General features: G+C 59.9%; 1 protein-coding gene across 2 annotated transcripts in view; it reads right to left on the reverse strand.

Moving 5' to 3' along the window:
* PRKG1 (protein kinase cGMP-dependent 1) overlaps positions 1 to 26,041 on the reverse strand; it is a 287,512-nt gene that overhangs the window by 115,372 nt on the left and 146,099 nt on the right. For both annotated transcript variants that reach the window (XM_054174681.1, XM_054174680.1), the window contains exon 3: positions 18,986 to 19,099. In XM_054174681.1, the coding sequence (XP_054030656.1) occupies positions 18,986 to 19,099 (114 nt within the window). The remainder of the gene's footprint in view (positions 1 to 18,985; positions 19,100 to 26,041) is intronic.

Consider the following 26,041-nt stretch of genomic DNA (forward strand, 5'->3'; position numbering starts at 1 on the left):
AAAATGTCTCCTGCTGGGGGCAGAGGGAAATCACTGAGGAACAAATTTGCTCTCTTATCTCTGCCACAGCCTGCAGCTAAAGAGTGGGAGCCCTTCTCCTCCTGCTATCTCCTCCTCACCACTCAGCAGACCTCCTCCCCAGCCAGGCACAGCACATTGCAGGCAGCTGTCTGCTGGGCTCTGGAGCTCAGCTTCACCTCCTCAGGAGCCCTGAGCTTTCATCCTGCAAAGCACATTTTCCAGCTGACCTCCACAGGAGCAGAAGGAATAACAACCTGAGGGCAATTGCTGCACGTTGGGAATGGAGCTGGAGGAAAGACTGGAAGCTGGAAATGAGTTTTCTCCCCTCCAGCCTCAACATTGTAATGAACCCCCCCCCAAAGGCAGACCTCCTGCAATGCTGCTGTGATGAGCAGTGTAAAGCACCCTCTGAACATGACCTCCAGCATGGAGGAACCCCTGGTGATCCCCCAGCCCCTGCTCCAGCAGGGCACCCCCAGCAGCTTGCCCAGCAGCACAGTGCCCAGGGGGGGTTGGAAGCTCTCCACCCCAGCAGACTCCACAACCTCTCTGGGCAGCCTGCTCCAGGCCTCCAGCAGCCTCACACCAAACAACTTTCTCCTCCTGCTCACATCCAACCTCCTGCCTGCCACTCTGTGCCCCTTGGCCTGGCCCTGGGCACCACTCAGCAGAGCCTGGCCCCAGCCTCTTGCCCCCCACAGCTCCTTTAGCTCTTGCTGAGCATTGCTCAGCTGCCCTCTGGGGCTGCTCTCCTGCAGGCTCTCAGCCCCAGGGCTCTCAGCCTTTGCTGCTCCCAGAGCTGCTCCAGGCCCCTCAGCAGCTTTGCAGCCTGCCCTGGACTCTCTCCAGCACTTCCCTGCCTCTGGAACTGGGGAGCCCAGAGGTGGAGCCAGGACTCCAGATGTGGTCTCAGCAGGGCAGAGTAAAGGAGGAGGACAACTTCCCTCAACCTGCTGGCCACACTCTTATGAATGCAGCTCAGGAGTCTATTGTCTTTCCTGGCCACCAGGGCACCTTGCTGGCTCATGGGCAACTTGTTGGCCCCCAGCACTCCCAGGTGCTGCTCCCTGGAGCTGCTTCCCAGCAGGTCTCCCCTCCCCTGTCCTGCTGCAGGAGGTTGTTCCTCCCCAGGGGCAGGACCCTACCCTTGCTCAAAAGGAACTTCATGAGGTTTCATTCTTCTGGACAAACACAACTGCCCCCAGCCAAGGAGCTCATCTCCTCCTGCAGTCATCTCTCAGGCTCCCATTGCCCATCTTGTTTTGGCTATCAGAGGAGGCCTTAAGGAACCTGGAGCCAGAGACTGGATGACAGCCAGGGGCCTGTTCAGGTCCCAGGAGTTAGAGCAGTAGAGCATCAGGTGGGGAAGGGACAGCAACCAGCCCATGCTGTAGAAAGTCAGAAGCCATCTGGAACTAGAAGAAGGATTGATCAGGATCCAGTGCTGGCTGTGGAGGCATCTGAAAAGCCTCTCACAGAAGCTCCTCTTCTTCCACCAGCTGGGGGAATGCCAAATCCCTGAGCCCCTCCTGCCACCTCATTATCCAATTAACATCACTGGTTTGGGAACAAAGGAGGGAGGCTGCAAAGGGAGTCATTAGGGGAAGGCTTCACTCCTGCTAGGAAATGGCCTGGCAATTCATTTGGGGACATCTGCATGGACAGCTGACAAGCTGCAGGCCCTGCAGCTCCCACTGGTTTGGTAGTAGAAGCACCACAGAAGAACCAAGCCTAGAGAAGGGGAGGGCCTGCAAGAGGGAACAGGAGACAGGCAAGGAAAACAAGCCCTGGGCTGGGCACTGGGGAGGCCACAGCTTGAGTGCTGCCTTCAGCTCTGGGCCCTCCCTGCCAGAAGGAGCTTGAGGGCTGGAGCAGGGCCAGAGAAGGGCAAGAGAGCTGGGGAAGGGTCTGGAGCAGAGGGCTGGGGAGGAGCAGCTGAGGGAGCTGGGGGTGTGGAGTGTGGAGCAGAGGAGGCTGAGGGAGACCTCCTTGCTCTCTGCAGCTGCTGAGAGGAGGCTGCAGCCAGCTGGGGGCTGGGCTCTGCTCCCCAGTCTCAGGTGAGAGAAGGAGAGGCAATGGCCTGAAATTGTGCCAGGGGAGGCTTAGGTTGGAGCTGAGGAACAATTTCTTTGGTGCCAGAGTGGTCAGGGCCTGGCAGAGGCTGCCCAGGGAGGTGGTGGAGTCCCCATGCCTGGAGGTGTTGCAGCAAGCTGTGGCCATGGCATTGGGGCCATGGTTGGGAGGCCATGGTGGGGTTGGGTTGGTGCTGGACTGGAGGAGCTTGGAGGGCTCTTCCAAGCTCAAGAATCCCACAAGCCCATGGAAGGCCTGAGGAGCAGCCTGCTGCCATCATGTCCCCAAGGGGAGGGCTTTCCCCTCTCTCTCCGGCATCATCTCCGGCGCCGCTGGCAGGGCAACAGGCTGCAGCTGATCAGTTCATTAAGGGCTTTGATTTAATAAGAGCAGAACTATTCAAGTGAAGAAACACCCAGCAAACAATTTCCAAGCTGTTAACCCCTGGAAATTGCATCTTAAGATCAAGGAATGAAGACAGAGTGAGAGATCCCCATGAATCACTCTGAAGGGAAGCTGTTGGTGCTTCCCCAGCCCTGCTCTGCTGCTTCCCCTCCCTTCCCTCTGCTGTTTCCCCTCCCTTCCCTCTGCTGCACTCTTTCTGCTTTGCATCTCAACATATAACTCCATGAAGCCTCTTTCATTCCTGCTGGGAGAATTTTCACAGAGCCCCAGCGTGGGGAGGGCTGGAAGGGACCTCTGGGCATCCCCCAGCCCCTGCTCCAGCAGGGCACCCCCAGCAGCTTGCCCAGCAGCACAGTGCCCAGGGGGGGCTGGAAGCTCTCCACCCCAGGAGACTCCACAACCTCTCTGGGCAGCCTGCTCCAGGCCTCCAGCAGCCTCACACCAAACAACTTTCTCCTCCTGCTCAGCTCCAACCTCCTGCCTGCCACTCTGTGCCCCTTGGCCTGGCCCTGGGCACCACTCAGCAGAGCCTGGCCCCAGCCTCTTGCCCCCCACAGCTCCTTTAGCTCTTGCTGAGCATTGCTCAGCTGCCCTCTGGGGCTGCTCTCCTGCAGGCTCTCAGCCCCAGGGCTCTCAGCCTTTGCTGCTCCCAGAGCTGCTCCAGGCCCCTCAGCAGCTTTGCAGCCTGCCCTGGACTCTCTCCAGCACTTCCCTGCCTCTGGAACTGGGGAGCCCAGAACTGGGCAGCCCAGAACTGGGCACAGGACTCCAGATGTGGCCTGAATAGCACAGAGTAGAAGGGCAGGAGAACCTCCCTTGCTCTGCTGCCCACACTCCACTGGCTCAGGTTGCCCAGAGCCCTGGCCAGCCTCCCCTGGAACATCTCTAGGCATGGAGCCTCAACCACCTCCCTGGGCAGCCTGCTGCAGTGTTCCAGCAGCCTCCTGGGGCACAACTTGTTCCTCACATCCAATCTCAATCTGCTCTGCTCTGCTTTGAAGCCATTGCCCCTGCTCCTGTCCCTGCAGGCCTTTGGGAACAGTCTCTCTGCAGCCTTCTTGGAGCCTCTTCAGGGACTGGAAGGCTGCTCTGAGGTCTCCCTGGGGCCTTCTCTTCTCCAGGCTGAACAGCTCCAACTCTCCCAGCCTGGAAAGCAATCTGAGAGCTGGTTCTGACACTTCTCTCAAGTAACCAAAGCTCTCTGTGGCTTTCCAGGCTCTCATCCTTCTCCTTTACAAGATACAAGGCAAATTACTTTTGTTATTTGATGGGGGAGATAGCAGGAGGAGCAGAGGGCTGCAGGAGGGCAGCTTTAGGCTTTGGAGTTTGATACTCATCAGAGCAGAAAGGATTAAAGAACATTTCATCTTCTATTATGTGCAACTGCACTCTGATTGCTCAGGATAACAGCCCAGAATGAAGCTGCTGGAGCCTCAGAAGGGATTTGATGGAACAGCTGAAATGGTTTGCAAGACAGGCAGCTGGGTGGGGGCTTAAACAGTGTCCCACAACAGCCCAAAGCCACAGCAGCACTGTCCTGAAGCAGGCAAAGGCAGGAGGCTCTCTGCTCCCTGCCCTGCTCACACAGGAGGCTCTCTGCTCCCTCCCTGCCCTGCTCACACAGGAGGCTCTCTGCTCCCTGCCCTGCTCACACAGGAGGCTCTCTGCTCCCTGCCTGCCCTGCTCACACAGGAGGCTCTCTGCTCCCTGCCCTGCTCACACAGGAGGCTCTCTGCTCCCTGCCCTGCTCACACAGGAGGCTCTCTCCTCCCTGCCCTGCTCACACAGGAGGCTCTCTGCTCCCTGCCCTGCTCACACAGGAGGCTCTCTGCTCCCTGCCCTGCTCACACAGGAGGCTCTCTGCTCCCTGCCCTGCTCACACAGGAGGCTCTCTGCTCCCTGCCTGCCCTGCTCACACAGGAGGCTCTCTGCTCCCTGCCTGCCCTGCTCACACAGGAGGCTCTCTGCTCCCTGCCTTGCTCACACAGGAGGCTCTCTGCTCCCTCCCTGCCCTGCTCAGACAGGAGGCTCTCTGCTCCCTGCCTGCCCTGCTCACACAGGAGGCTCTCTGCTCCCTGCCCTGCTCACACAGGAGGCTCTCTGCTCCCTGCCCTGCTCACACAGGAGGCTCTCTGCTCCCTGCCTGCCCTGCTCACACAGGAGGCTCTCTGCTCCCTGCCCTGCTCACACAGGAGGCTCTCTGCTCCCTGCCCTGCTCACACAGGAGGCTCTCTGCTCCCTCCCTGCCCTGCTCAGACAGGAGGCTCTCTGCTCCCTGCCCTGCTCACACAGGAGGCTCTCTGCTCCCTGCCTGCCCTGCTCACACAGGAGGCTCTCTGCTCCCTGCCCTGCTCACACAGGAGGCTCTCTGCTCCCTCCCTGCCCTGCTCACACAGGAGGCTCTCTGCTCCCTGCCTTGCTCACACAGGAGGCTCTCTGCTCCCTGCCTGCCCTGCTCACACAGGAGGCTCTCTGCTCCCTGCCCTGCTCACACAGGAGGCTCTCTGCTCCCTCCCTGCCCTGCTCACACAGGAGGCTCTCTGCTCCCTGCCCTGCTCACACAGGAGGCTCTCTGCTCCCTGCCCTGCTCACACAGGAGGCTCTCTGCTCCCTGCCTGCCCTGCTCACACAGGAGGCTCTCTGCTCCCTGCCCTGCTCACACAGGAGGCTCCCTGCCTGCCCTGCTCACACAGGAGGCTCTCTGCTCCCTGCCTGCCCTGCTCACACAGGAGGCTCTCTGCTCCCTGCCTGCCCTGCTCACACAGGAGGCTCTCTGCTCCCTGCCCTGCTCACACAGGAGGCTCTCTGCTCCCTGCCCTGCTCAGACAGGAGGCTCTCTGCTCCCTGCCCTGCTCACACAGGAGGCTCTCTGCTCCCTGCCTGCCCTGCTCACACAGGAGGCTCTCTGCTCCCTGCCCTGCTCACACAGGAGGCTCTCTGCTCCCTCCCTGCCCTGCTCACACAGGAGGCTCTCTGCTCCCTGCCCTGCTCACACAGGAGGCTCTCTGCTCCCTGCCCTGCTCACACAGGAGGCTCTCTGCTCCCTGCCTGCCCTGCTCACACAGGAGGCTCTCTGCTCCCTGCCTGCCCTGCTCACACAGGAGGCTCTCTGCTCCCTGCCCTGCTCACACAGGAGGCTCTCTGCTCCCTGCCCTGCTCACACAGGAGGCTCTCTGCTCCCTGCCTGCCCTGCTCACACAGGAGGCTCTCTGCTCCCTGCCTGCCCTGCTCACACAGGAGGCTCTCTGCTCCCTGCCCTGCTCACACAGGAGGCTCTCTGCTCCCTGCCCTGCTCACACAGGAGGCTCTCTGCTCCCTGCCTGCCCTGCTCACACAGGAGGCTCTCTGCTCCCTGCCTGCCCTGCTCACACAGGAGGCTCTCTGCTCCCTGCCCTGCTCACACAGGAGGCTCTCTGCTCCCTGCCCTGCTCACACAGGAGGCTCTCTGCTCCCTGCCTGCCCTGCTCACACAGGAGGCTCTCTGCTCCCTGCCTGCCCTGCTCACACAGGAGGCTCTCTGCTCCCTGCCCTGCTCACACAGGAGGCTCTCTGCTCCCTGCCCTGCTCACACAGGAGGCTCTCTGCTCCCTGCCTGCCCTGCTCACACAGGAGGCTCTCTGCTCCCTGCCTGCCCTGCTCACACAGGAGGCTCTCTGCTCCCTGCCCTGCTCACACAGGAGGCTCTCTGCTCCCTGCCCTGCTCAGACAGGAGGCTCTCTGCTCCCTGCCCTGCTCACACAGGAGGCTCTCTGCTCCCTGCCTGCCCTGCTCACACAGGAGGCTCTCTGCTCCCTGCCCTGCTCACACAGGAGGCTCTCTGCTCCCTGCCTGCCCTGCTCACACAGGAGGCTCTCTGCTCCCTGCCCTGCTCACACAGGAGGCTCTCTGCTCCCTGCCCTGCTCACACAGGAGGCTCTCTGCTCCCTGCCCTGCTCAGACAGGAGGCTCTCTGCTCCCTGCCCTGCTCACACAGGAGGCTCTCTCCTCCCTGCCCTGCTCACACAGGAGGCTCTCTGCTCCCTGCCCTGCTCACAAAGGAGGCTCTCTGCTCCCTGCCTGCCCTGCTCACACAGGAGGCTCTCTGCTCCCTGCCCTGCTCACACAGGAGGCTCTCTGCTCCCTGCCCTGCTCACACAGGAGGCTCTCTGCTCCCTGCCCTGCTCACACAGGAGGCTCTCTGCTCCCTCCCTGCCCTGCTCACACAGGAGGCTCTCTGCTCCCTGCCCTGCTCACACAGGAGGCTCTCTGCTCCCTGCCTGCCCTGCTCACACAGGAGGCTCTCTGCTCCCTGCCTGCCCTGCTCACACAGGAGGCTCTCTGCTCCCTGCCTGCCCTGCTCACACAGGAGGCTCTGTGCTCCCAGCCCTGCTCAGGCAGAAGGCTCTCTGCTCCCTGCCCTGCTCACACAGGAGGCTCTCTGCTGCCTGCCCTGCTCACACAGGAGGCTCTCTGCTCCCTGCCTGCCCTGCTCACACAGGAGGCTCTCTGCTCCCTGCCTTGCTCACACAGGTGGCTCTCTGCTCCCTCCCTGCCCTGCTCACACAGGAGGCTCTCTGCTCCCTCCCTGCCCTGCTCACACAGGAGGCTCTCTGCTCCCTGCCCTGCTCACACAGGAGGCTCTCTGCTCCCTGCCCTGCTCACACAGGAGGCTCTCTGCTCCCTCCCTGCCCTGCTCACACAGGAGGCTCTCTGCTCCCTCCCTGCCCTGCTCACACAGGAGGCTCTCTGCTCCCTGCCTGCCCTGCTCACACAGGAGGCTCTCTGCTCCCTGCCCTGCTCACACAGGAGGCTCTCTGCTCCCTCCCTGCCCTGCTCACACAGGAGGCTCTCTGCTCCCTGCCCTGCTCACACAGGAGGCTCTCTGCTCCCTGCCCTGCTCACACAGGAGGCTCTCTGCTCCATCCCCTGCTCCAGGGAGACCTCCTGGTGGCCTTGCAGGGCTCTAAGGGGCCAGCAGAAAGCTGGGGACAGACTTCTGAGCAGGGCCTCTTGGGCCAGTCCAAGGGGGGATGGTTTGGCCTGCAAGAGGGAGCTTGAGAGTGGAGAGAAGGAGAAATGGTTGGTGCTGAGGGTGGGGAGAGCCTGGCCCAGGCTGCCCAGAGAGCTGGGAGCTGCCCCATGGCTGGCAGCAGTGCAGCTCAGGTTGGTTGGGGCTCTGCTTGGGGCTGTCCCTGCTGGCTGCAGGGGGCTTGGGCTGGGTGAGCTTGAATTTCCCTATCAAGCCTGTGAGCTTTAAAGGTCTCTCCCAGCCTCCAGCCTCCTGTTCCCTGGGGTGGCACAGGTGAGCTCTGAAATTGAGGGGATTCAGTCTCCTGTGGGGAGCAGCAGAGATGAAGGGAGGGATCAGTGCCACTACTGAACTCCTTCATCAGCAGGATGAAGGACACTGCAGTGGAAAATGACAGCACCTAACAGTGCAGGAGGAGCCAGGTGAGCTCAGGCCACTGGGGATGCCCTGAGCAGGAGCTTCTTGGCCTCTTGTCCCAGTGGCTTTGCCATCCATCTGCAGCTGCACAGAGCCTGTGGCCTTCTGCTACTCTGAAATGAGGGCATGGAGTCAGTCAGCAGCAAGTTTGCAGCTGACACCCAGCTGGGGGCAGGAGTTGAGCTGTTAGAGGGTAGGAGAGCTCTGCAGAGGGACCTGGACAGGCTGGGCAGAGGCCAACAGGATGGCACTGAACAAGTCCCAGTGCCAGGAGCTGCACAACCCCAGGCAGTGCTACAGGCTGGGGGCAGAGTGGCTGAGAGCAGCCAGGCAGAGAGGGACCAGGGGGTGCTGGTTGATGGTAGGCTGAACATGAGCTTGCAGTGTGCCCAGGGGGCCAAGAAGGCCAAGGGCATCCTGGCCTGCAGCAGGAAGAGTGTGGCCAGCAGGAGCAGGGAGGTCATTGTGCCCCTGGACTCAGCACTGGTTAGGCCACACCTTGAGTCCTGTGTCCAGCTCTGGGCTCCTCAGGTTAGGAAAGAGGTTGAGCTGCTGGAAGGTGTCCAGAGAAGGGCAACAAAGCTGGGGAGGGGTCTGGGGCACAGCCCTGTGAGGAGAGGCTGAGGGAGCTGGGGTTGCTTAGCCTGGAGAGGAGGAGGCTGCAGGGAAACCTCAGAGCAGCCTTGCAGTGCCTGAAGGGGCTACAAGAAGGCTGCAGAGAGACTGTTCCCAAAGGCCTGCAGGGACAGGAGCAGGGGCAATGGCTTCAAAGCAGAGCAGAGCAGATGGAGATTGGATGTGAGGAACAAGTTGTGCCCCAGCAGGCTGCTGGAACACTGCAGCAGGCTGCCCAGGGAGGTGGTTGAGGCTCCATGCCTGGAGCTATTCCAGGGGAGGCTGGCCAGGGCTCTGGGCAGCCTGATCCAGTGGAGGATGTCCCTGCTGGGTGCAGGGGGCTTGGCCTGGGTGAGCTCTGGAGCTCCATCCCAGCCCAGAGCACTCTGTGGCTCTGTGATTCTCTGCTATCTGATGTCCTGGCCTCCCCAGCTCCCCTTTAGCCCTCTCCCTGGGCTCAATTCCCAGCAACACAAACGCACCACCCTCACCCCCCTGGGGTCTGGAAGGCAGGCTGGGCCCCTGCTCCGTTGTGCATCACTGTCTGCAGCCTGCTCAGCTCCCAGGAGTGATGCCAGCTGGGGCTACAAATATCTCATTTGTCATCCCCAGATGAATCACTTTAATAATCAGGCCAGACACTAAACAAAACACCCCCATGGCAGCAGGCCATCAGTGCCAGGAGAGGAGTTTGCACACAGGCAGGGAGAGATGACCTCTTCAGGAGGAGACTTTCCAGCCTTTAATATACTTAAAGCACTGAGAAAATTAATTACCCCACGAGTGGAGACTTCCCACAGCCACCTCTGGACTGCATTCTCTCTCATGAGCCTCCTGCCTCCCAGCCCAGCTCAGCTCCTTCTCAGCCCAGAAGGGAACACTTAGAGCTGCCAGGGCTGGAAGGGACCCTAAGGCTCAGCCAGCTCCAACCCCCTGCCATGGGCAGGGACACCTCACACTCCAGCAGGTTGCTCACAGCCACCTCCAGCCTGGCTGCAAACACCTCCAGGCAGGAGGCTTCCACCACCTCCCTGGGCAACCTGGGCCAGGCTCTCACCACCCTCCTGGCCAACAACTTCTTCCTCACAGCCAATCTCAAGCTCCCCACTTCTACTTTGGCTCCATCCCCCCCAGTCCTATCCCTCCCTCACCCCCTCCCAAGTCCCTCCCCAGCTTGCTTGCAGCCCCCTGCAGCTCCTGGCAGGCCACCAGAAGCTCTCCTGGGAGCCTTCTCCTCTCCAGCCTGCACAAGCCCAACTCTCTCAGGCTGTCTGCAGAGCAGAGCAGCTCCAGCCCTCTGCTCCTCCTCCTGGCCCTTCTCTGGACCCCTTCCAGCCCCTCCAGAGCCTTCCTGTGCTGGGGGCTCCAGACCTGGCCCCAGAGCTGCAGCTGTGGTCTCAGCAGAGTGGAGCAGAGGGGCAGAATCCCCTCCCTGGCCCTGCTGGCCACACTTCTCTTGCTGCAGCCCAGGCTCTGCTTGGCTCTCTGGGCTGCAAGTGCTCCCTGCTGGCTCCTGCTGAGCTTCTCCTCCCCCAGCACCCCCAAGGCCTTTCCTCCAGGGCTGCTCTCCAGCCAGTCCCTGCCCAGCCTGGATTGGTGCCTGGGATTGGCCTGAGCCAGCTGCAGGACCTTGCCCTTGCTCTTGTTGAGCCTCCTGAGGTTGTCCTGGGCCCAGCTCTGCAGCCTGCCCAGGTGCCTCTGGATGGATCCTTCCCTCCAGCTGTCAGCAGCACCACACAGCTTGGTGCTGAGGGAGCCTCAGTGCCACTGCCCCTGGCACCACCAGAGGTGTTAAACCCCATCCCTGGAGGTGTTCAAGAGGGGATTGGATGTGGCACTTGGTGCCATGGTCTAGCCATGAGGTCTGTGGTGCCAGGTTGGACTCCATGATCCGCCAGGTCTCTTCCAACCTTGGTGACACTGTGAGCCTGTGAGACTCTGAGAGACTCCCCAGCAGAGTGACCTCTGGAGGAGGCCTTTCTGGTCTTAGCTTCCTCTTCCTTAACTCCCTGTCCTGTGGCACAGCCTGTGTGTGCAGCAGCAGGGCCAGCAGCCTTGGTTAACCACTGCAGGGACTGCAGCAGCTCCAAGGGGATCATGAAGAGCACATCTTGCACTGAGCTCCCTCCTCCTCCCAGTCTATTAACTTTTATGGGGGTGATGAATGTCCCTGAAGCAGCACTTGGGTCTGTCTCACCCTGTGGGAAAGCAAGGTGTGAAATGCTGCTGTGCATTCCCTCCTCTGCAGGCCCAAGGGCTGGCAGGCATCCCTGCTCATGCAGCCCCCCAAGCCTGCCACAGGCTGCAGCTCACACCAGCACTGATTCAGCCCCTGGCACATCTGATCTCTGCTTCCTGCTGCCATGGCAATGACAGCAACCACACAATGCTCTGGGCTGGGAGGGAGCTCCAGAGCTCAGCCAGCCCAAGCTCCTCTGCACTCAGCAGGGACATCCTCCACTGGCTCAGGTTGCCCAGAGCCCTGGCCAGCCTCCCCTGGAATAGCTCCAGGCATGGAGCCTCAACCACCTCCCTGGGCAGCCTGCTGCAGTGTTCCAGCAGCCTCCTGGGGCACAACTTGTTCCTCACATCCAATCTCAATCTGCTCTGCTCTGCTTTGAAGCCATTGCCCCTGCTCCTGTCCCTGCAGGCCTTTGGCAACAGTCTCTCTGCATTCTTCTTGGAGCCTTTTCAGGGACTGGAAGATTGCTTTAAGGTCTCCCTGGAGGCTTCTCTTCTCCAGGCTGAACACCCCCAGCTCCCTCAGCCTGTGCCCATAGCTGAGGTTCTCCAGCCTCTGATCATTCTCACATCCTCCTCTGGACTCTCTTCATCAGCTCCTTATCTCTCCTGTGCTGAGGGCACCAGATCAGGCCCCAGTCCTGCAGGTGACATCTCCCCAGGGCAGAGCAGAGGGGCAGGATCCCTCTCTCCAGCTCTGGCCACACTGCTTTGGATGCAGCCCAGGCTGCCCTTGGCCTCCTGTGCTGCCAGTGCCCTCTGATCCTCTTGGTGGCTTCCTCTGGGCCCTCTCCATCAGGTCCACGTCCTTCTTGTGCTGGAGGCCCCAGAGCTGCACACAGTGCTCCAGGTGAAGTCTCCCCAGCACTCAGCAGTGATTTTAGGCCATTTCCTCTTGTCCTGTCATTAGCTACTCAGGAGAAGAAGCCAACACTGGCCTCACTGCAGCCTCCTTTCAAGCTGCTGCAGAGGGCAGTGAGGTCTCCCCTCAGCCTCCTCCAGCTCAGGTTCCTCAGCCTCTCCTCCCCAGCTTCCAGAATGTGCCTTCCAGAGCCCCACTGCAGGAGCCCAGTCCCATGGAATGCATCCATGGAGGTGCAGACACCATGGGGCAGGTGTCACTCCCCAGCCCCCACCTGAGCAGATGACACAGAAACATAGAAGCACAGAATCAATGAGGCTGGAAAAGACCTCAGAGATCATCAGCTCCAACCTGTCACCCAACCTCCTGCCAACTAACCCATGGCTCCAAGTGCCACATCCAGTGCCCTCTTGAACACCTCCAGGGATGGGGACTCCACCACCTCCCTGGGCAGCACATCCCAAGGGCCAATCTCTCTTGCTGGGAAGAACTTCTTCCTAACATCCAGCCTGAGCCTCCCCTGGCACAGCTTGAGACTGTGTCCTCTTGTTCTGGTGCTGGGTGCCTGGGAGAAGAGACCAACCCCCACCTGGCTACAACCTCCCTGCAGGGAGTTGCAGAGAGCAAGAAGGTCTCCCCTGAGCCTCCTCTTCTGCAGGCTAAGCAACCCCAGCTCCCTCAGCCTCTCCTCACAGGGCTGTGCCCCAGACCCCTCCCCAGCTTTGTTGCCCTTCTCTGGACACCTTCCAGCAGCTCAACCTCTTTCCTAACCTGAGGAGCCCAGAGCTGGACACAGGACTCAAGGTGTGGCCTAAGCAGTGCTGAGCACAGGGCAGAAGGACTTCCCTGCTCCTGCTGGCCACACTCTTCCTGATGCAGGCCAGGATGCCCTTGGCCTTCTTGGCCCCCTGGGCACACTGCTGGCTCATGTTCAGCCTACCATCAACCACTGCTCCCAGGTCCCTCTCTGCCTGGCTGCTCTCAGCCACTCTGACCCCAGCCTGTAGCTCTGCCTGGGGTTGCTGTGGCCAAAGTGCAGCCCCTGGCACTGGGACTTGTTCAGTGCCATCCTGTTGGCCTCTGCCCATCTGCCCAGCCTGTCCAGGTCCCTCTGCAGAGCTCTCCTACCCTCTAACAGCTCAACTCCTGCCCCCAGCTGGGTGCCATCTGCAAACTTGCCAACATCCTACTGCCAGTAACATTGGTGAAGGCTTCAGCCTGCCCAGCTCACAGGGCAAGGGACTGAGAGGCTGAAAACTCTTCCTGCTGGTAAAGGAAGATGCAAGCCACTAAATCAGCTGCTGCAGTCATAGCTCTCCTGTGTGCAGCAAGGAGATACTAATGAGGTACTAAAGAGAGGGAGCAGCTCCAGGCCACCCCAGAGTGCTGCTTGATGAGCTGCTGCCATCAGCAGTGTGATGCCAGGAAGGCTTGCTGGGGGAGGAGCACAGCCTGCAGGCTGCAAACCAGGCTGCTGCTGGCTGAGGAGAGGGGAACAGCCCCCTCCTTGCTCCCCAAGCTGCTGAGAGGTGGAAGGGACCTCTGGAGACCATCCAGTGCAAGCCCCCTGCTGAAGCAAGGGCAGCCACAGCAGCTTGCCCAGGACTGTGGTGGCACAGAATCAAAGGAATTGGTTGGGTTGGAAACAAAACATCCAGGAGCATCCAGCCCACCCCCACCATGGCCCCCAAGCCATGCCCCAGCTGCCATGGCCACAGAGGGACCTGGGGGTGCTGGTTGATGGTAGGCTGAACATGAGCCTGCAGTGTGCCCAGGCAGCCAGGAGGGCCAAGGGCATCCTGGCCTGCATCAGGAACAGTGTGGCCAGCAGGAGCAGGGAGGTCATTGTGCCCCTGGACTCTGCATTGGTTAGGCCACACCTTGAGTCCTGTGTCCAGTTCTGGGCTCCTCAGGTTAGGAAAGAGGTTGAGCTGCTGGAAGGTGTCCAGAGAAGGGCAACAAAGCTGGGGAGGGGTCTGGAGCACAGCCCTGTGAGGAGAGGCTGAGGGAGCTGGGGTTGCTTAGCCTGGAGAAGAGGAGGCTCAGGGGAGACCTTCTTGCTCTCTGCAACTCCCTGCAGGGAGGTTGTAGCCAGGTGGGGGTTGGTCTCTTCTCCCAGGCAACCAGCACCAGAACAAGAGGACACAGTCTCAGGCTGCGCCAGGGGAGGTTTAGGCTGGATGTTAGGAGGAAGTTCTACACAGAGAGAGTGATTGCCCATGGGAATGTGCTGCCCAGGGAGGTGGTGGAGTCCCCATCCCTGGAGGTGTTCAGGAGGAGACTTGATGGGGTGCTTGGTGCCATGGGTTAGTTGATTAGGTGCTGTTGGATGATAGGTTGGACTCGATGAGCTTGAAGGTCTCTTCCAACCTGGTCTATTCTATTCTATTCCATTCCATTCTATCCCATTCCATTCCATTCCATTCCATTCCATTCTATTCTATTCTATTCTATTCTATTCTATTCTATTCCATTCCATTCCATTCCATCCTATCCCATTCCATTCCATTCTATCCCATTCCATTCCATTTCATTCCATTCCATTCCATTCTATCCCATTCCATTCTATTCCATTCCATTCTATCCCATTCCATTCCATTCCATTCTATCCCATTCCATTCCATTCCATTCCATTCCATTCCATTCCATTCCATTCTATCCCATTCCATTCCATTCTATCCCATCCCATTCCATTCCATTCTATCCCATTCCATTCCACTCCATTCTCCCAGCCTGGCCTCCCAGCCTGTAGTTGGCTGTGCTGCTGGTCTCCAGCTTGCTGGCTGCAGAGCCACGTAGGACAGCACCCGTGGTCTGCCTGCATGCAGAGCCGTACTCATCCTTTATGTGCTCTTCAGCTGTCTGGGGAGACCTGCTGCAGGCCTCTCACCACGTGGAGAAGGCCTCACTAAGCTCATGGTGTGCTGCATGCTAATGCTGCACTGCCCCAGCCAGGAGAACATCCTCTGCAGAGGGAGGGAGGGAGCACCTTGGTTTCAGAGTCGCTGCCGGGACGAGGCGAGGGAGAACAGCTTGGTGCTGAAGAGCTTCCCAGAGGGGCATGAGGGCAGCTCTCAGTCTCATCCCAAGGTAATTGTCTCCAGGGAGACTCCCAAGGCTGATGTGGACACTGAAAGTCATGCAACAAAACAAGACTGGAGGGTATCACCTGCTGCTGGAGAGCTCCTTGCATCTCCCGTGCCCTCCCTGCCAGGAGCCAGCCTGAAGGAGCCAGGGAGCCGTCAGAAGGTCCAGAGGAGGCAAGATGGGACAGAGCAGCTCTCTTGGAGGGGGAGCTTGGACAGGTTGCCAGCCTGCAATCTGCACAGGAGAAGGCTAAAGCCAAGTGCCAGATACTGCCCTTGGGTCACAGCAACCCCAGGCAGGCTCCAGGCTGGGGGCAGAGGGGCTGGGAAGTGGCCAGCAGGAAAGGCCCTGGGGGTGCTGGGTGGCAGCAGCTGGAGAGGAGCCAGCAGTGGCCAGGGGGGCAAGAAGGGCAGCAGCAGCCTGGCCTGCAGCAGCAATGGTGTGGGCAGCAGGAGCAGGGCAGGGCTTGTGCCCTGGGCTGGGCACTGGGGAGGCCACAGCTTGAGTGCTGGCTTCAGCTCTGGGCCCTTCTTCTTGCCCCCAACCCCTCAGACATATAGACCCCCTACAGACCCCTACAGACATCAGCAAGATCCCCTCTGGGGCTGCTCTTCTCCAGGCTAAAGCAGCCTCAGGGCCCTCAGCCCTTCCTCCTGACAGAGATGTTCCAGTCCCTTCATCATCCTCATAGCTTCCACTGGACTCTTTCCCACAGATCCCTGTCCCTCCTGAACTGGGGACCTCACAAACAGACACAGTCCTTCCCTGGCACAACTTCAGGCCAGTTCCTCTCCTCCTGTCACTAGGGAGCAGAGCCCAGCCCCCAGCTGGCTGCAGCCTCCTCTCAGCAGCTGCAGAGAGCAAGGAGGTCTCCCTCAGCCTCCTCTGCTCCACACTCCACACCCCCAGCTCCCTCAGCTGCTCCTCCCCAGCCCTCTGCTCCAGACCCTTCCCCAGCTCTCTTTGTCCCTCATGTGCTGCTCTCCACCACATGCTGATAGAGAACAACAGCCTCCCAAAACCATGCAGGAACCCAAAGCATCCTGAGAGGAACCTGGGAGGCCAAGGGTTGCCTTCTGTCAGGCTCCAGGGTTGGCTTGGGAAGCTGAGCCACAAATGAAATGAGTCAAACCAGGCCAGCTCAGGGCCCCTGCTGCTGTTCCAGCTGCTCTAAGGGGAGCTCAGCAGCCCCCTCACAGGACCCCTGGGCTTGGGAAAGCCCTTCCAGAGCATCCACTCCAACCAGGCTCTGGCTGTGCCCAGGCTGGGGCTAAGCCATGGCCCTCAGCACCACAGCTGGGAAACACCTCCAGGGATGGGGATTCAGCCTGGGCCAGGGCTTGAGAACCCTTCCAGGGAAGAAGTTTCTTCTGATGTCCAACCTAAACCTCCCCTGGGGCAACTTCAGGCCAGTTCCTCTCCTCCTGTTCCCTTGTTCCTGGGGAGCAAAGCCCAACCCCCTGGAGATCCTTCCTGCCTCAGAACCTTCCACAGGGGCTGCTCTGGCAGCTCCTCCTCCTCTGCACTTTCAACTGCCTGAAGGGAGGTTGTAGCCAGACAGATGTTGGTCTCTTCTCCCAGGCAGCCAGCACCAGAACAAGAGGACACAGCCTCAGGCTGTGCCAGGGGAGGTTCAGGCTGGATGTTAGGAAAAAGTTCTATACAGAAAGAGTGATTGCCCATGGGAATGTGCTGCCTGGGGAGGTGGTGGAGTCCCCATCCCTGGAGGTGTTCAGGAGGAGACTTGATGGGGTGCTTGGTGCCATGGGTTAGTTGTTTAGGTGGTGCTGGATTGGTTGATGGGTTGGACAGGATGATCTTGAAGGTCTCTTCCAACCTGGTTTATTCTATGTATTTCATACAACCACAGACTTCCAGAGCTGGCAGGGCTGGAAGGGACCCCAAGGCTCAGCCAGTGCCAACCCCCTGCCATGGGCAGGGACACCTCACACTGCAGCAGGTTGCTCACAGCCACCTCCAGCCTGGCTGCAAACACCTCCAGGCAGGAGGCTTCCACCACCTCCCTGGGCAACCTGTGCCAGGCTCTTCACCACCCTCCTGGCCAACAACTTCTTCCTCACAGCCAATCTCAAGCTCCCCACTTCTACTTTTGCTCCAGTCCCTTGCATGTCCCCAATTGAGATGCACAAGTCCAAGGCCTCTCCTCAGGTAGGTCTGGCTGCAGCACTTCCCCAAAGTCATGCTGTGCCACCTCACTGGAAAGGACATCACACTGATTACAGCCCCAGCTGTGCAGCAAGGAGAGAGAAAGCATCTAGAAGGCACTTAGGAAACAAGGTGAGAGAAGGTGGTCCTTAATTATCATAATGGGGAAGGAACAGACCATGACAACAACTGCAGCCTGCTCTGCCTTGGAGAACAACCTCTCTGAGGACACTGCCAGCAGTGACCTCGTGACTGCTCCCCAGTTAAGCAGCCAAAAAGGGTAGGGGGAGACCTCACCTGCAATACTGCAGCCAGCTCTGGGCTCCCCAGCTCAGGAGGGACAGGGATCTGCTAGGGGAGAGGCCAAGGGAGGGCTGCAAGGATGCTGAAGGGCCTGGAGCACTGCTGCTGAGGAGAGGCTGAGAGCCCTGGGGCTGCTGAGTGTGGAGAGGAGAAGGCTGAGAGGGATCTGAGCAATGTCTCTCAAGAGCTGAGGGCTGGGGGTCAGGAGCTGAGCTGTTAGAGGCTAGGAGAGCTCTGCAGAAGGACCTTGCCAGGCTGGACAGAGGGACAGAGGCCAAGGGCAGGAGATTGAACACATCCAAGTGCCAGGTTCTGCACATTGGTCACACCAACCCCAGGCAGTGCTGCAGGCTGGGGTCAGCGTGGCTGAGAGCAGCCAGGCAGAGAGGGACCTGGGGGTGCTGGTGGACAGCAGCTGAACAGGAGCCAGCAGTGTGCCCAGGGGGCCAAGAAGGCCAAGGGCATCCTGGCCTGCATCAGGAAGAGTGTGGCCAGCAGGAGCAGGGAAGTCCTTGTGCCCTGTGCTCAGCACTGCTTAGGCCACACCTTGAGTCCTGTGTCCAGTTCTGGGCTCCTCAGGTTAGGAAAGAGGTTGAGCTGCTGGAAGGTGTCCAGAGAAGGGCAACAAAGCTGGGGAGGGGTCTGGGGCACAGCCCTGGGAGGAGAGGCTGAGGGAGCTGGGGTTGCTTAGCCTGGAGAAGAAGAGGCTCAGGGGAGACCTTGCTGTCTGCAACTCCCTGCAGGGAGGTTGTAGCCAGGTGGGGGTTGGTCTCTTCTCCCAGGCAGCCAGCACCAGAACAAGAGGACACAGTCTCAAGCTGTGCCAGGGGAGGTTTAGGCTGGAGGTGAGGAGAAAGTTCTTCCCAGAGAGAGTTGTTAGCCATTGGGATGTGCTGCCCAGGGAGGTGGTGGAGTCCCCATCCCTGGAGGTGCTCAGGAAGAGCCTGGCTGAGGCCCTGGGTGCCATGGCTGAGCGGATTGGATGGTGCTGGGGGCTCGCTTGGGCTGCATGAGCTCGAAAGGCTTTTCCAGCCTGGTTCATTCTGGATTCCTCCACCCCTTTCTCTTCCCTTCTAACTTCTCCCCCCAGAGCACCCTTCAACCACAGAACCATTTCTCAGCCCCTACAAAGCTCCCACCTGAGATCCCACCAGAAACAAGACCCTGGGAGCCAAACCTGCCCTGTTTTGCTGCATTTAAATGAAAGCATTTCTTTGCTGCACACAGCAGTGGGATTGATTCCCTCTTTTTCCCCCACCCCCAACCCCTCTTTCTTTTCCTTCATTGCCCAGAACACTCACAACAGAAAGCAGATGAAAGGAGCAGCCCTGGAGACCAGGGGCTCGGTGCAACCAGGCTTGTTTGGGTTTCTCTCCTGACTTAGTCAGGTTAGAAGGGGGGAAAGGAGGGGGGAGAAAAACATTGATTTGCCCTGAACAAAATAGAAAGCAAACCCAAACCCCAAAGGCATCAAGCTTTAATCTCCTCAACTCCACCTGCAGGCTTCCCAAGGTCAGCTGTGTCCAAGGGTGAGAGGAAGGTGCTCACCATCCCCTCTGCTGTCTCAAGCCCGGGGGGACGAAGCCCACGCAGACAAGAAGCTGCTGGAGGCGTTGGCTCCCCGCTCCCAGTGGCTGAGCTCAACCCTGTAATGCCACCAAATCCCACCCACCAAGGCAGAGGGGCACCTAAGAGAGGCTGCCAGCCCAAAGCAGCGATGGCAGAGCCTTGCTTCCCCCCCCCAAGTGGAAGCCCCCAGCCGCTCCCCACCGCGGCGCTCAGCTTACTTTTGACGGTGGCCGTCCTGGTGCAGTTGTAGAGGATGGCTAACTCCCCAAAGACCTTGCCAGGCCCCATGGTGCACAGCTTCACTCCTTCTTTGGTCACTTCAACCTTCCCATCTGCAAGGAGAACAGACTGTTGGGGGGGAAAAGAAAGAAACCACCTTCTTCCACACTCAACCTCCCCGGTGCGCTCCAGAAGGCGGAGAGGGGGAAGAAGCTGCTGGCAGTGAGGGTAGGGAGAGACTGGCACAGGGAGGCTGTGGCTGCCTCCTGCCTGGGGGTGTGGAAGGCCAGGCTGGATGAGGCCTTGGGCAGCCTGGGCTGGTGGGAGGTCCTTCCCACCCAAAGCAGTTTGTGATGCTATGAACAGGAGCAAGGAGCAGGGCAGGAACTGCAGGTGGTGCCAGCAGCGTGTCGCAGGCACAGGCAGTGCCAGGAGGAGCAGAGCACAGGGGTGAAGGGAACACCCAGCTCTGGGAGCTTGGAGCAGCACTCAGGCTGCCATAAATGAAGGGCAGGACAGGAAAGGGAGAAATTCCAAGTGTTGGCAGTCAGGAAAAGGCTTCTTCTCACCCCAAACTGAGAAGCAGATCGTTAGAGGCTCCTGCTGCATCAGCCCCCAAGGCATCCCTGGCCTCCTCTCTGTGGGTCTGTAGGTGGCCAGACAGAGGGACAGACTCTGGGAGCTCTACCCACACTACACCATCTGCACCTCTAGGGCAGCTCTCAGACTGATGAAAGACCTCCTGCAGCAGGACAGGGGAGGGGAGACCTGCTGGGAAGCAGGTCCAGGGAGCAGGACCTGGGAGTGCTGGGGACCAACAAGTTCCCCAGGAGCCAGCAACGTGCCCTGAGGGCCAGGAAGCCAATGGAGTGCTGGGGAGCACCAAGAGTGTGGGCAGCAGGGCAAGGGAGGTTCTACTCCCCCTCTGCTCTGCCCTGGTCAGGCCACATCTGGAGTCCTGGTTCCAGTTCTGGGCTCCCCAGTTCCAGAGGCAGGGAAGTGCTGGAGAGAGCCCAGGGCAGGCTGCAAAGCTGCTGAGGGGCCTGGAGCAGCTCTGGGAGCAGCAAAGGCTGAGAGCCCTGGGGCTGAGAGCCTGCAGGAGAGCAGCCCCAGAGATGTTCTCTAAAGGAGTCAACTTATTTCAACCACAATTGATTCACCTGAATCACAGAACCACAGGGTAATTCAGGCTGGGAGGGAGCTTTAAAGCTCCTCCAGCCCAAGCCCCCTGCAGCCAGCAGGGACAGCCCCAAGCAGAGCCCCAACCAGCCTGAGCTGCACTGCTGCCAGCCATGGGGCAGCTCCCAGCTCTCTGGGCAGCCTGGGCCAGGCTCTCCCCACCTCAGCACCAACCATTTCTCCTTCTCTCCACTCTCAAGCTCCCTCTTGCAGCCCAAACCATCCCCCCTTGGCCTGGCCCAAGAGGCCCTGCTCAGAAGTCTGTCCCCAGCTTTCTGCTGGGCCCTTGGAGCCCTGCAAGGCCCCCAGGAGGTCTCCTTTCTGCTGCAGCATCCATCTAACAGGAAACACAAAAGTATTTATCCCCAAGGATGAGCCAAACCTCTTTATGGTGCCTCACTGACTTCAGAGCCTCCTAAATCACAGCACTGCAGAATGCTCAGGTTGGAAGGGACCTCAGAGCTCACCCAGCTCCAGCCCCCTGCCATGGGCAGGGACACCTCCCACCAGCCCCAGGCTGCTCAGGGCCTCATCCAGCCTGGCCTTCAGCACCCCCAGGCAGGAGGCAGCCACAGCCTCCCTGGGCAGCCTGTTGCAGATCCTGGAGCTCAGCCTTGCTTTGCTGTTTCATGTCAGCCTGGCCTGAGGCCATTTCTGCACCCCCCTGACAAGGACCAGCCCTGCAGGTAATGAGTTTGTCCCTCCTTCAGCTGCTGGAGTGCTGCCTGCTTCCAGGGGACAGCTGAGCAGCCCCAAGCCCACATTAGTCAACCAGCCTGCTGGGACCTGTCCCCCTGCTGAAGCTGCCAGCTGCTGCTTCCCCAGGCAATGCAGGCTGCTCATCCATCTTCCCAGGGAAGCTGCAGTTGTTCCCACAGACCATTTATTTCCTGGCAAGGACTGAAAAAAACCCCAAAGCTGCAGAAGCTGAGCTCTGCCTCCTCCAGCTCAGTGATGCTGTTGGAGGGGAAGCATCCCCCCACTCTGTTACAACCTGATGTGCTTAGCTGATGGCCAGGCAGCAGCAGAAGGCAATACTCCAGCACTGCCTGCAGGAAGAAGAGTGTGGCCAGGGGAGGTTCTCATCCTCTTCTGCTCTGTGCTATTCAGGGCCACAGCTTGAATCCTGACTCCAGTTCTGGGCTCCCCAGTTGCAGAGGCAGGGAAGTGCTGGAGAGAGTCCAGGGCAGGCTGCAAAGCTGCTGAGGGGCCTGGAGCAGCTCTGGGAGCAGCAAAGGCTGAGAGCCCTGGGGCTGAGAGCCTGCAGGAGAGCAGCCCCAGAGGGCAGCTGAGCAATGCTCAGCAAGAGCTAAAGGAGCTGTGGGGGGCAAGAGGCTGGGGCCAGGCTCTGCTGAGTGGGGCTGAGAGCCCTGGGGCTGTTTAGGTTGCTGAGTGGAAGTCAGCTGGGCAATGCTGTGCTTTTTCATCTCACATCTGAGCTACTTGGCTGTGGTCAGGCAGGGATTTGGCACCGAGGTACAGCTGTGAGAGCTCAGTTTGCTCAGTGAAAACCAGGCTGCAACCTGCTGGGAAGGGAGAGTTTGTTTCTGGGGGTTTCTCTAGGGAGCTCTTCCCAACCCCAGTCCCAGTTTCCAGCATTGTCACTCCCTGTGGGGATTTCATCTCCTCCTCCCCTCAAGTCTTGGGGAGCAAATGTGGATGAACACCAAATCCCAGAGCCCCAGCATGGGGAGGGCTGGAAGGGACCTCTGGGCATCCCCCAGCCCAAGCCACAGAATCAGTCAGCTTGGAAGAGGCTTTCAGGATCATGAAGTCCAACCCAACCCTAACTCATCAAGCAGACCCTGGCACCAAGGGCCTCATCCAGGCTCTTCTCACACACCTCCAGGGGCACTGACCCCAGCCCCTCCCTGGGCAGCACATCCCCAGGGCAATCTCTCTGTCTGGGAAGAACTTCTTGCTAAGATCAACCCTAAACCTCCCCCTGGCACAGCTTGGGACTGTGTCCTCTTGTTCTGTTGCCTGGGAGCAGAGGCCACCCCCCACCTGGCTCCAGCCTCCCTGCAGGTAGCTGTAGAGGGCAGTGAGGTCTCCCTTCCCTGTGGAGCCATCTCAGCTTCAGCCCTCCTGAAGGTTTCTCCTCTAGAAGAAGCAGTGGTGAGGACTTTACTGCCTGCTGAGCTGCAGTGGGGATGTGGCCAAGTTGTGGTGCTGGGGACCAGGACAGAAGGTCCACAGTGGAGTCACAGCACCACACAGGACCCCAGCAGGGTGGGCTTGGAAGAGACAGAAGATCTTAGAGCCAGAATCAAGATGGTATGGAATAAAGAGTTGTGAGGGGAATGCTCCAAGGCTTTGGGATGTGAGCCTTCCCCTAGCAGGTCCAAAGGGGGAAGGGAATTCCTTGCTGCCCTGCTCCCCACCACACATCCTCCCCCCACCCCCAGCCATGGGACTCTGGGCCAGGGCCACTCCTCTGCAGATTACACTCTGCAGGCTAATTGCATTGCACTTGCAAAGTTAATTGCCTGGCAATTAAAGCCTTAATTGCTAAGTGGCTGTTTGACATCAGTGCCAGGCTGATGGAGATCTGTTAACACTTCTGGTGGTGGCACCACACAGGCTGATGATCTCCTGCCCCATGATTATCCATGGGCTGCTGCCAAAGCCTCTCTGTGTGCTAGCAGTGGAGGCTGCAGAGTGTCCCCTGTCAGAGGGCTGCCTGTGACCAACAGGAAAAGTCAATCCAGCAGTTGTCTTGCTCTTGGAACAAGCTGTGGGGCTGGACTCAATGATCTCCAAAGGTCCTTCCCAGTCCCTACCTTGTATCACTCTGTGCCAGGGAATTGCTCACAGCAAACTCCAGCACTGGTCCCTGGCAGCCCAGAGCCAGCTGAGTGCTGAGCTGCAGCCAGAGCAGGGAGAGCAGCAGCACAGGGAGGGGATTCTGCCCCTCTGCTCTGCTCTGCTCAGAGCCCACCTGCAGCACTGCCTCCAGCTCTGGGGCCCCCAGCACAAGAAGGACCTGGAGCTGCTGGAGAGGCTCCAGAGGAGGCCACCAAGATGAGCAGAGGCTGCAGAAGCTCCCCTGTGGGGCCAGGCTGGGAGAGTTGGGGCTGTGCAGCCTGGAGAGGAGAAGGCTCCAGGCAGACCTCAGAGCAGCCTTGCAGGACCTGAAGGGCTCCAGGAGAGCTGGGGAGGGACTGTGGACAAGGGCTGGGAGTGCCAGGCCCAGGGACAATGGCTTTGAGCTGGGAGAGGAGAGATTGAGAGTGGAGAGGAGGAAGAAATTGTTGGCAGTGAGGGTGGGGAGAGCCTGGCACAGGCTGCCCAGGGAGGCTGTGGAGCCAGCAGGGACAGCCCCAAGCAGAGCAGGCTGCTCACAGCCCCAACCAGCCTGAGCTGCACTGCTGCCAGCCATGGGGCAGCTCCCAGCTCTCTGGGCAGCCTGGGCCAGGCTCTCCCCACCCTCAGCACCAACCATTTCTCCTTCTCTCCACTCTCAAGCTCCCTCTTGCAGCCCAAACCATCCCCCCTTGGCCTGGCCCAAGAGGCGCTGCTCAGAAGTCTGTCCCCAGCTTTCTGCTGGGCCCTTGGAGCCCTGCAAGGCCAGCAGGAGGTCTGCCTGGAGCCTTCTCCCCTGCAGGCTGCCCAAGGCCAACTCTCCCAGCCTGGCCTCCCAGCAGAGGGCTTCCAGCCCTGCCAGCACTGCTGTGGCCTCCTCTGGCCCTGCTCCAGCAGCTCCCTGGCTGGGCTGTGCTGAGGGCTCCAGAGCCCCTGGGTGCCCTTGCCCTGGCAGGGGGTTGGGGTTGGACTGGATGATCTCTGGAGGTCCCTCCCAAGCCCTGGCACTCTGTGACTGTGTGAACTGTGACTGCAATGCCACAAGTGCAAACTGTCCCTCTGTGGGGGCTGACAGCCCTCTGTGAGCAGGAGCCAGCAGCAGAGCATCCCTCCTGCTGGAGGCTCTGCTGTGCAGGACTCTGCCGGGCTGGCAGCTCTGCAGGAAGCAGACTGCAGCTCAGAGATGACCTCAGCCCATCAGGAGCTCCTTACCCTGCCTGAGAAGAAGCCCATCTGGAGTGAGAAGCCACCATGAGCCAGCTCACCCTGGGGGGTGCACAGCAGGGTGCTGAGGGATCCCTGCAGATAAAGCCACACTTGAGCCTCTCCACGCAGCTGGGAGCAGGAGCTGCAGGAACTGGGCCACAGCAGCCCCTCAGGCAACCTCCAGGCAGGGTGGGAGGTGTGAGCAGGCTCCAAAGCTGCCTTTGGAAACTCTTGACAAATGGCCACAGCATCTCTCATGGAGCCAGGGAATCAGGGTGCTGGGAGGAGACCATTACAGGCATCCAGCCCAGCCACTGACCCAGCACCACCAAGCCCACCATGGCAGCCAGCACCACCTCGGTGTGGCACGGAGCACAGCCAGGGATGGGGACACCACCACTGCCCTGGGCAGCCTGGGCCAGGCCTGGACAGCCCTTCTCAGGAAGAAATTGTTCCTCCTCTCCAACCTAAGCCTCCCCTGGCACATCTCAGGAGAAGCCCTTTCAGGTCACAGCATCAATGAGGTTGGAAACACCTCAGAGACCATCAGGTCCAACCTGTCACCCAACACCTCCTGACAACTAAGCCATGGCTCCAAGTGCCACATCCAAGCCTTGTTTGAACACCTCCAGGGATGGGGACTCCACCACCTCCCAGGGCAGCACATCCCAAGGGCCAATCTCTCTTGCTGGGAAGAACTTTCTCCTCACCTCCAGCCTGAACTTCCCCTGGCACAGCTTGAGACTGTGTCCTCTCGTTCTGGTGCTGCTTGCCTGGGAGAAGAGACCAACCCCCACCTGGCTACAGCCTCCCTGCAGGGAGTTGGAGAGAGCAAGAAGGCTCCTGGAGAGGGGCACAGCAGAGATTCCTGACTCAGGCAGCCCCCAAGAGCTGGCAGCACAGCTGGGTTTGCTGCCCTGGCAAGCTGCTGAGCCAAGGCTTTTACTCTGCAGGCATTCCAAGGAGCTCTCCTCTGCCCCTTGGCATGGAAGATGTTAACTGCATGGGCACAGAGGGGTTGGGGAGCCAAGATCCATCTCCCTGCTGCCCTCTCACTGGCTGGCTTCAATGACTCCCTGAGAGCTGATGATGTCCAATTAGAGCAATTCATTCTGCCCTGCTCCTGAGCAGTGCCACAGAGCTGCTCACCAAGGAGCAGATGAAGGGAGGAGCTGAGTTGACAGAGTGCTTACACACAGCTTGTCCCTGAATGGCCTCTGCAAGCACAGCTGCTCCCTGCCCTTCAGCTCACTGGGGCACAGCCACTTGAGCCTACAGCTGAGGCCTTTCACTTCACCCATTTCCTGCTGGAGCAGTTGCTTTGGGCAGCACATTTGCTTCTGCTCCTGAACCACACAACCACAGAATGCTTTGGGCTGAAAAGGGCCTCCCAGCTCCTCCAGGCCAGCACCAACCCATGGCCACCCAACCATGGCCCCAGCTGCCATGGCCACAGCTTGCTGCAACACCTCCAGGGATGGCCTCCCAGCAGAGGGCTTCCAGCCCTGCCAGCACTGCTGTGGCCTCCTCTGGCCCTGCTCCAGCAGCTCCCTGGCTGGGCTGTGCTGAGGGCTCCAGAGCTGCCCCAGCACTGCTTGGGGGTCTGAGCAGAGCCCAGCAGAGGGGCAGAATCCCCTCCTGCCCCTGCTGCCCACACTGCTGGGGCTGAGCCCAGGCCAGGCTGGGGCTGGGCTGGCAGCGCTGGGTGCCGGCTGCTGGCCAGCTCTGCACCCCCAGCACCCCCAAGGCCTTCTCCCCAGGGCTGCTCTCCACCACCTTCAGCAAGGTCTCAGCCTAGGAGCAGATGGGCAGCTTCTCATTCATCTCAGGCTTGAGCAGTTCATTAATCCCCCACCAACACTTCT

Source organism: Dryobates pubescens, chromosome 30 (genome assembly GCF_014839835.1).
Source record: "Dryobates pubescens isolate bDryPub1 chromosome 30, bDryPub1.pri, whole genome shotgun sequence".
NCBI lineage: Eukaryota > Metazoa > Chordata > Aves > Piciformes > Picidae > Dryobates > Dryobates pubescens.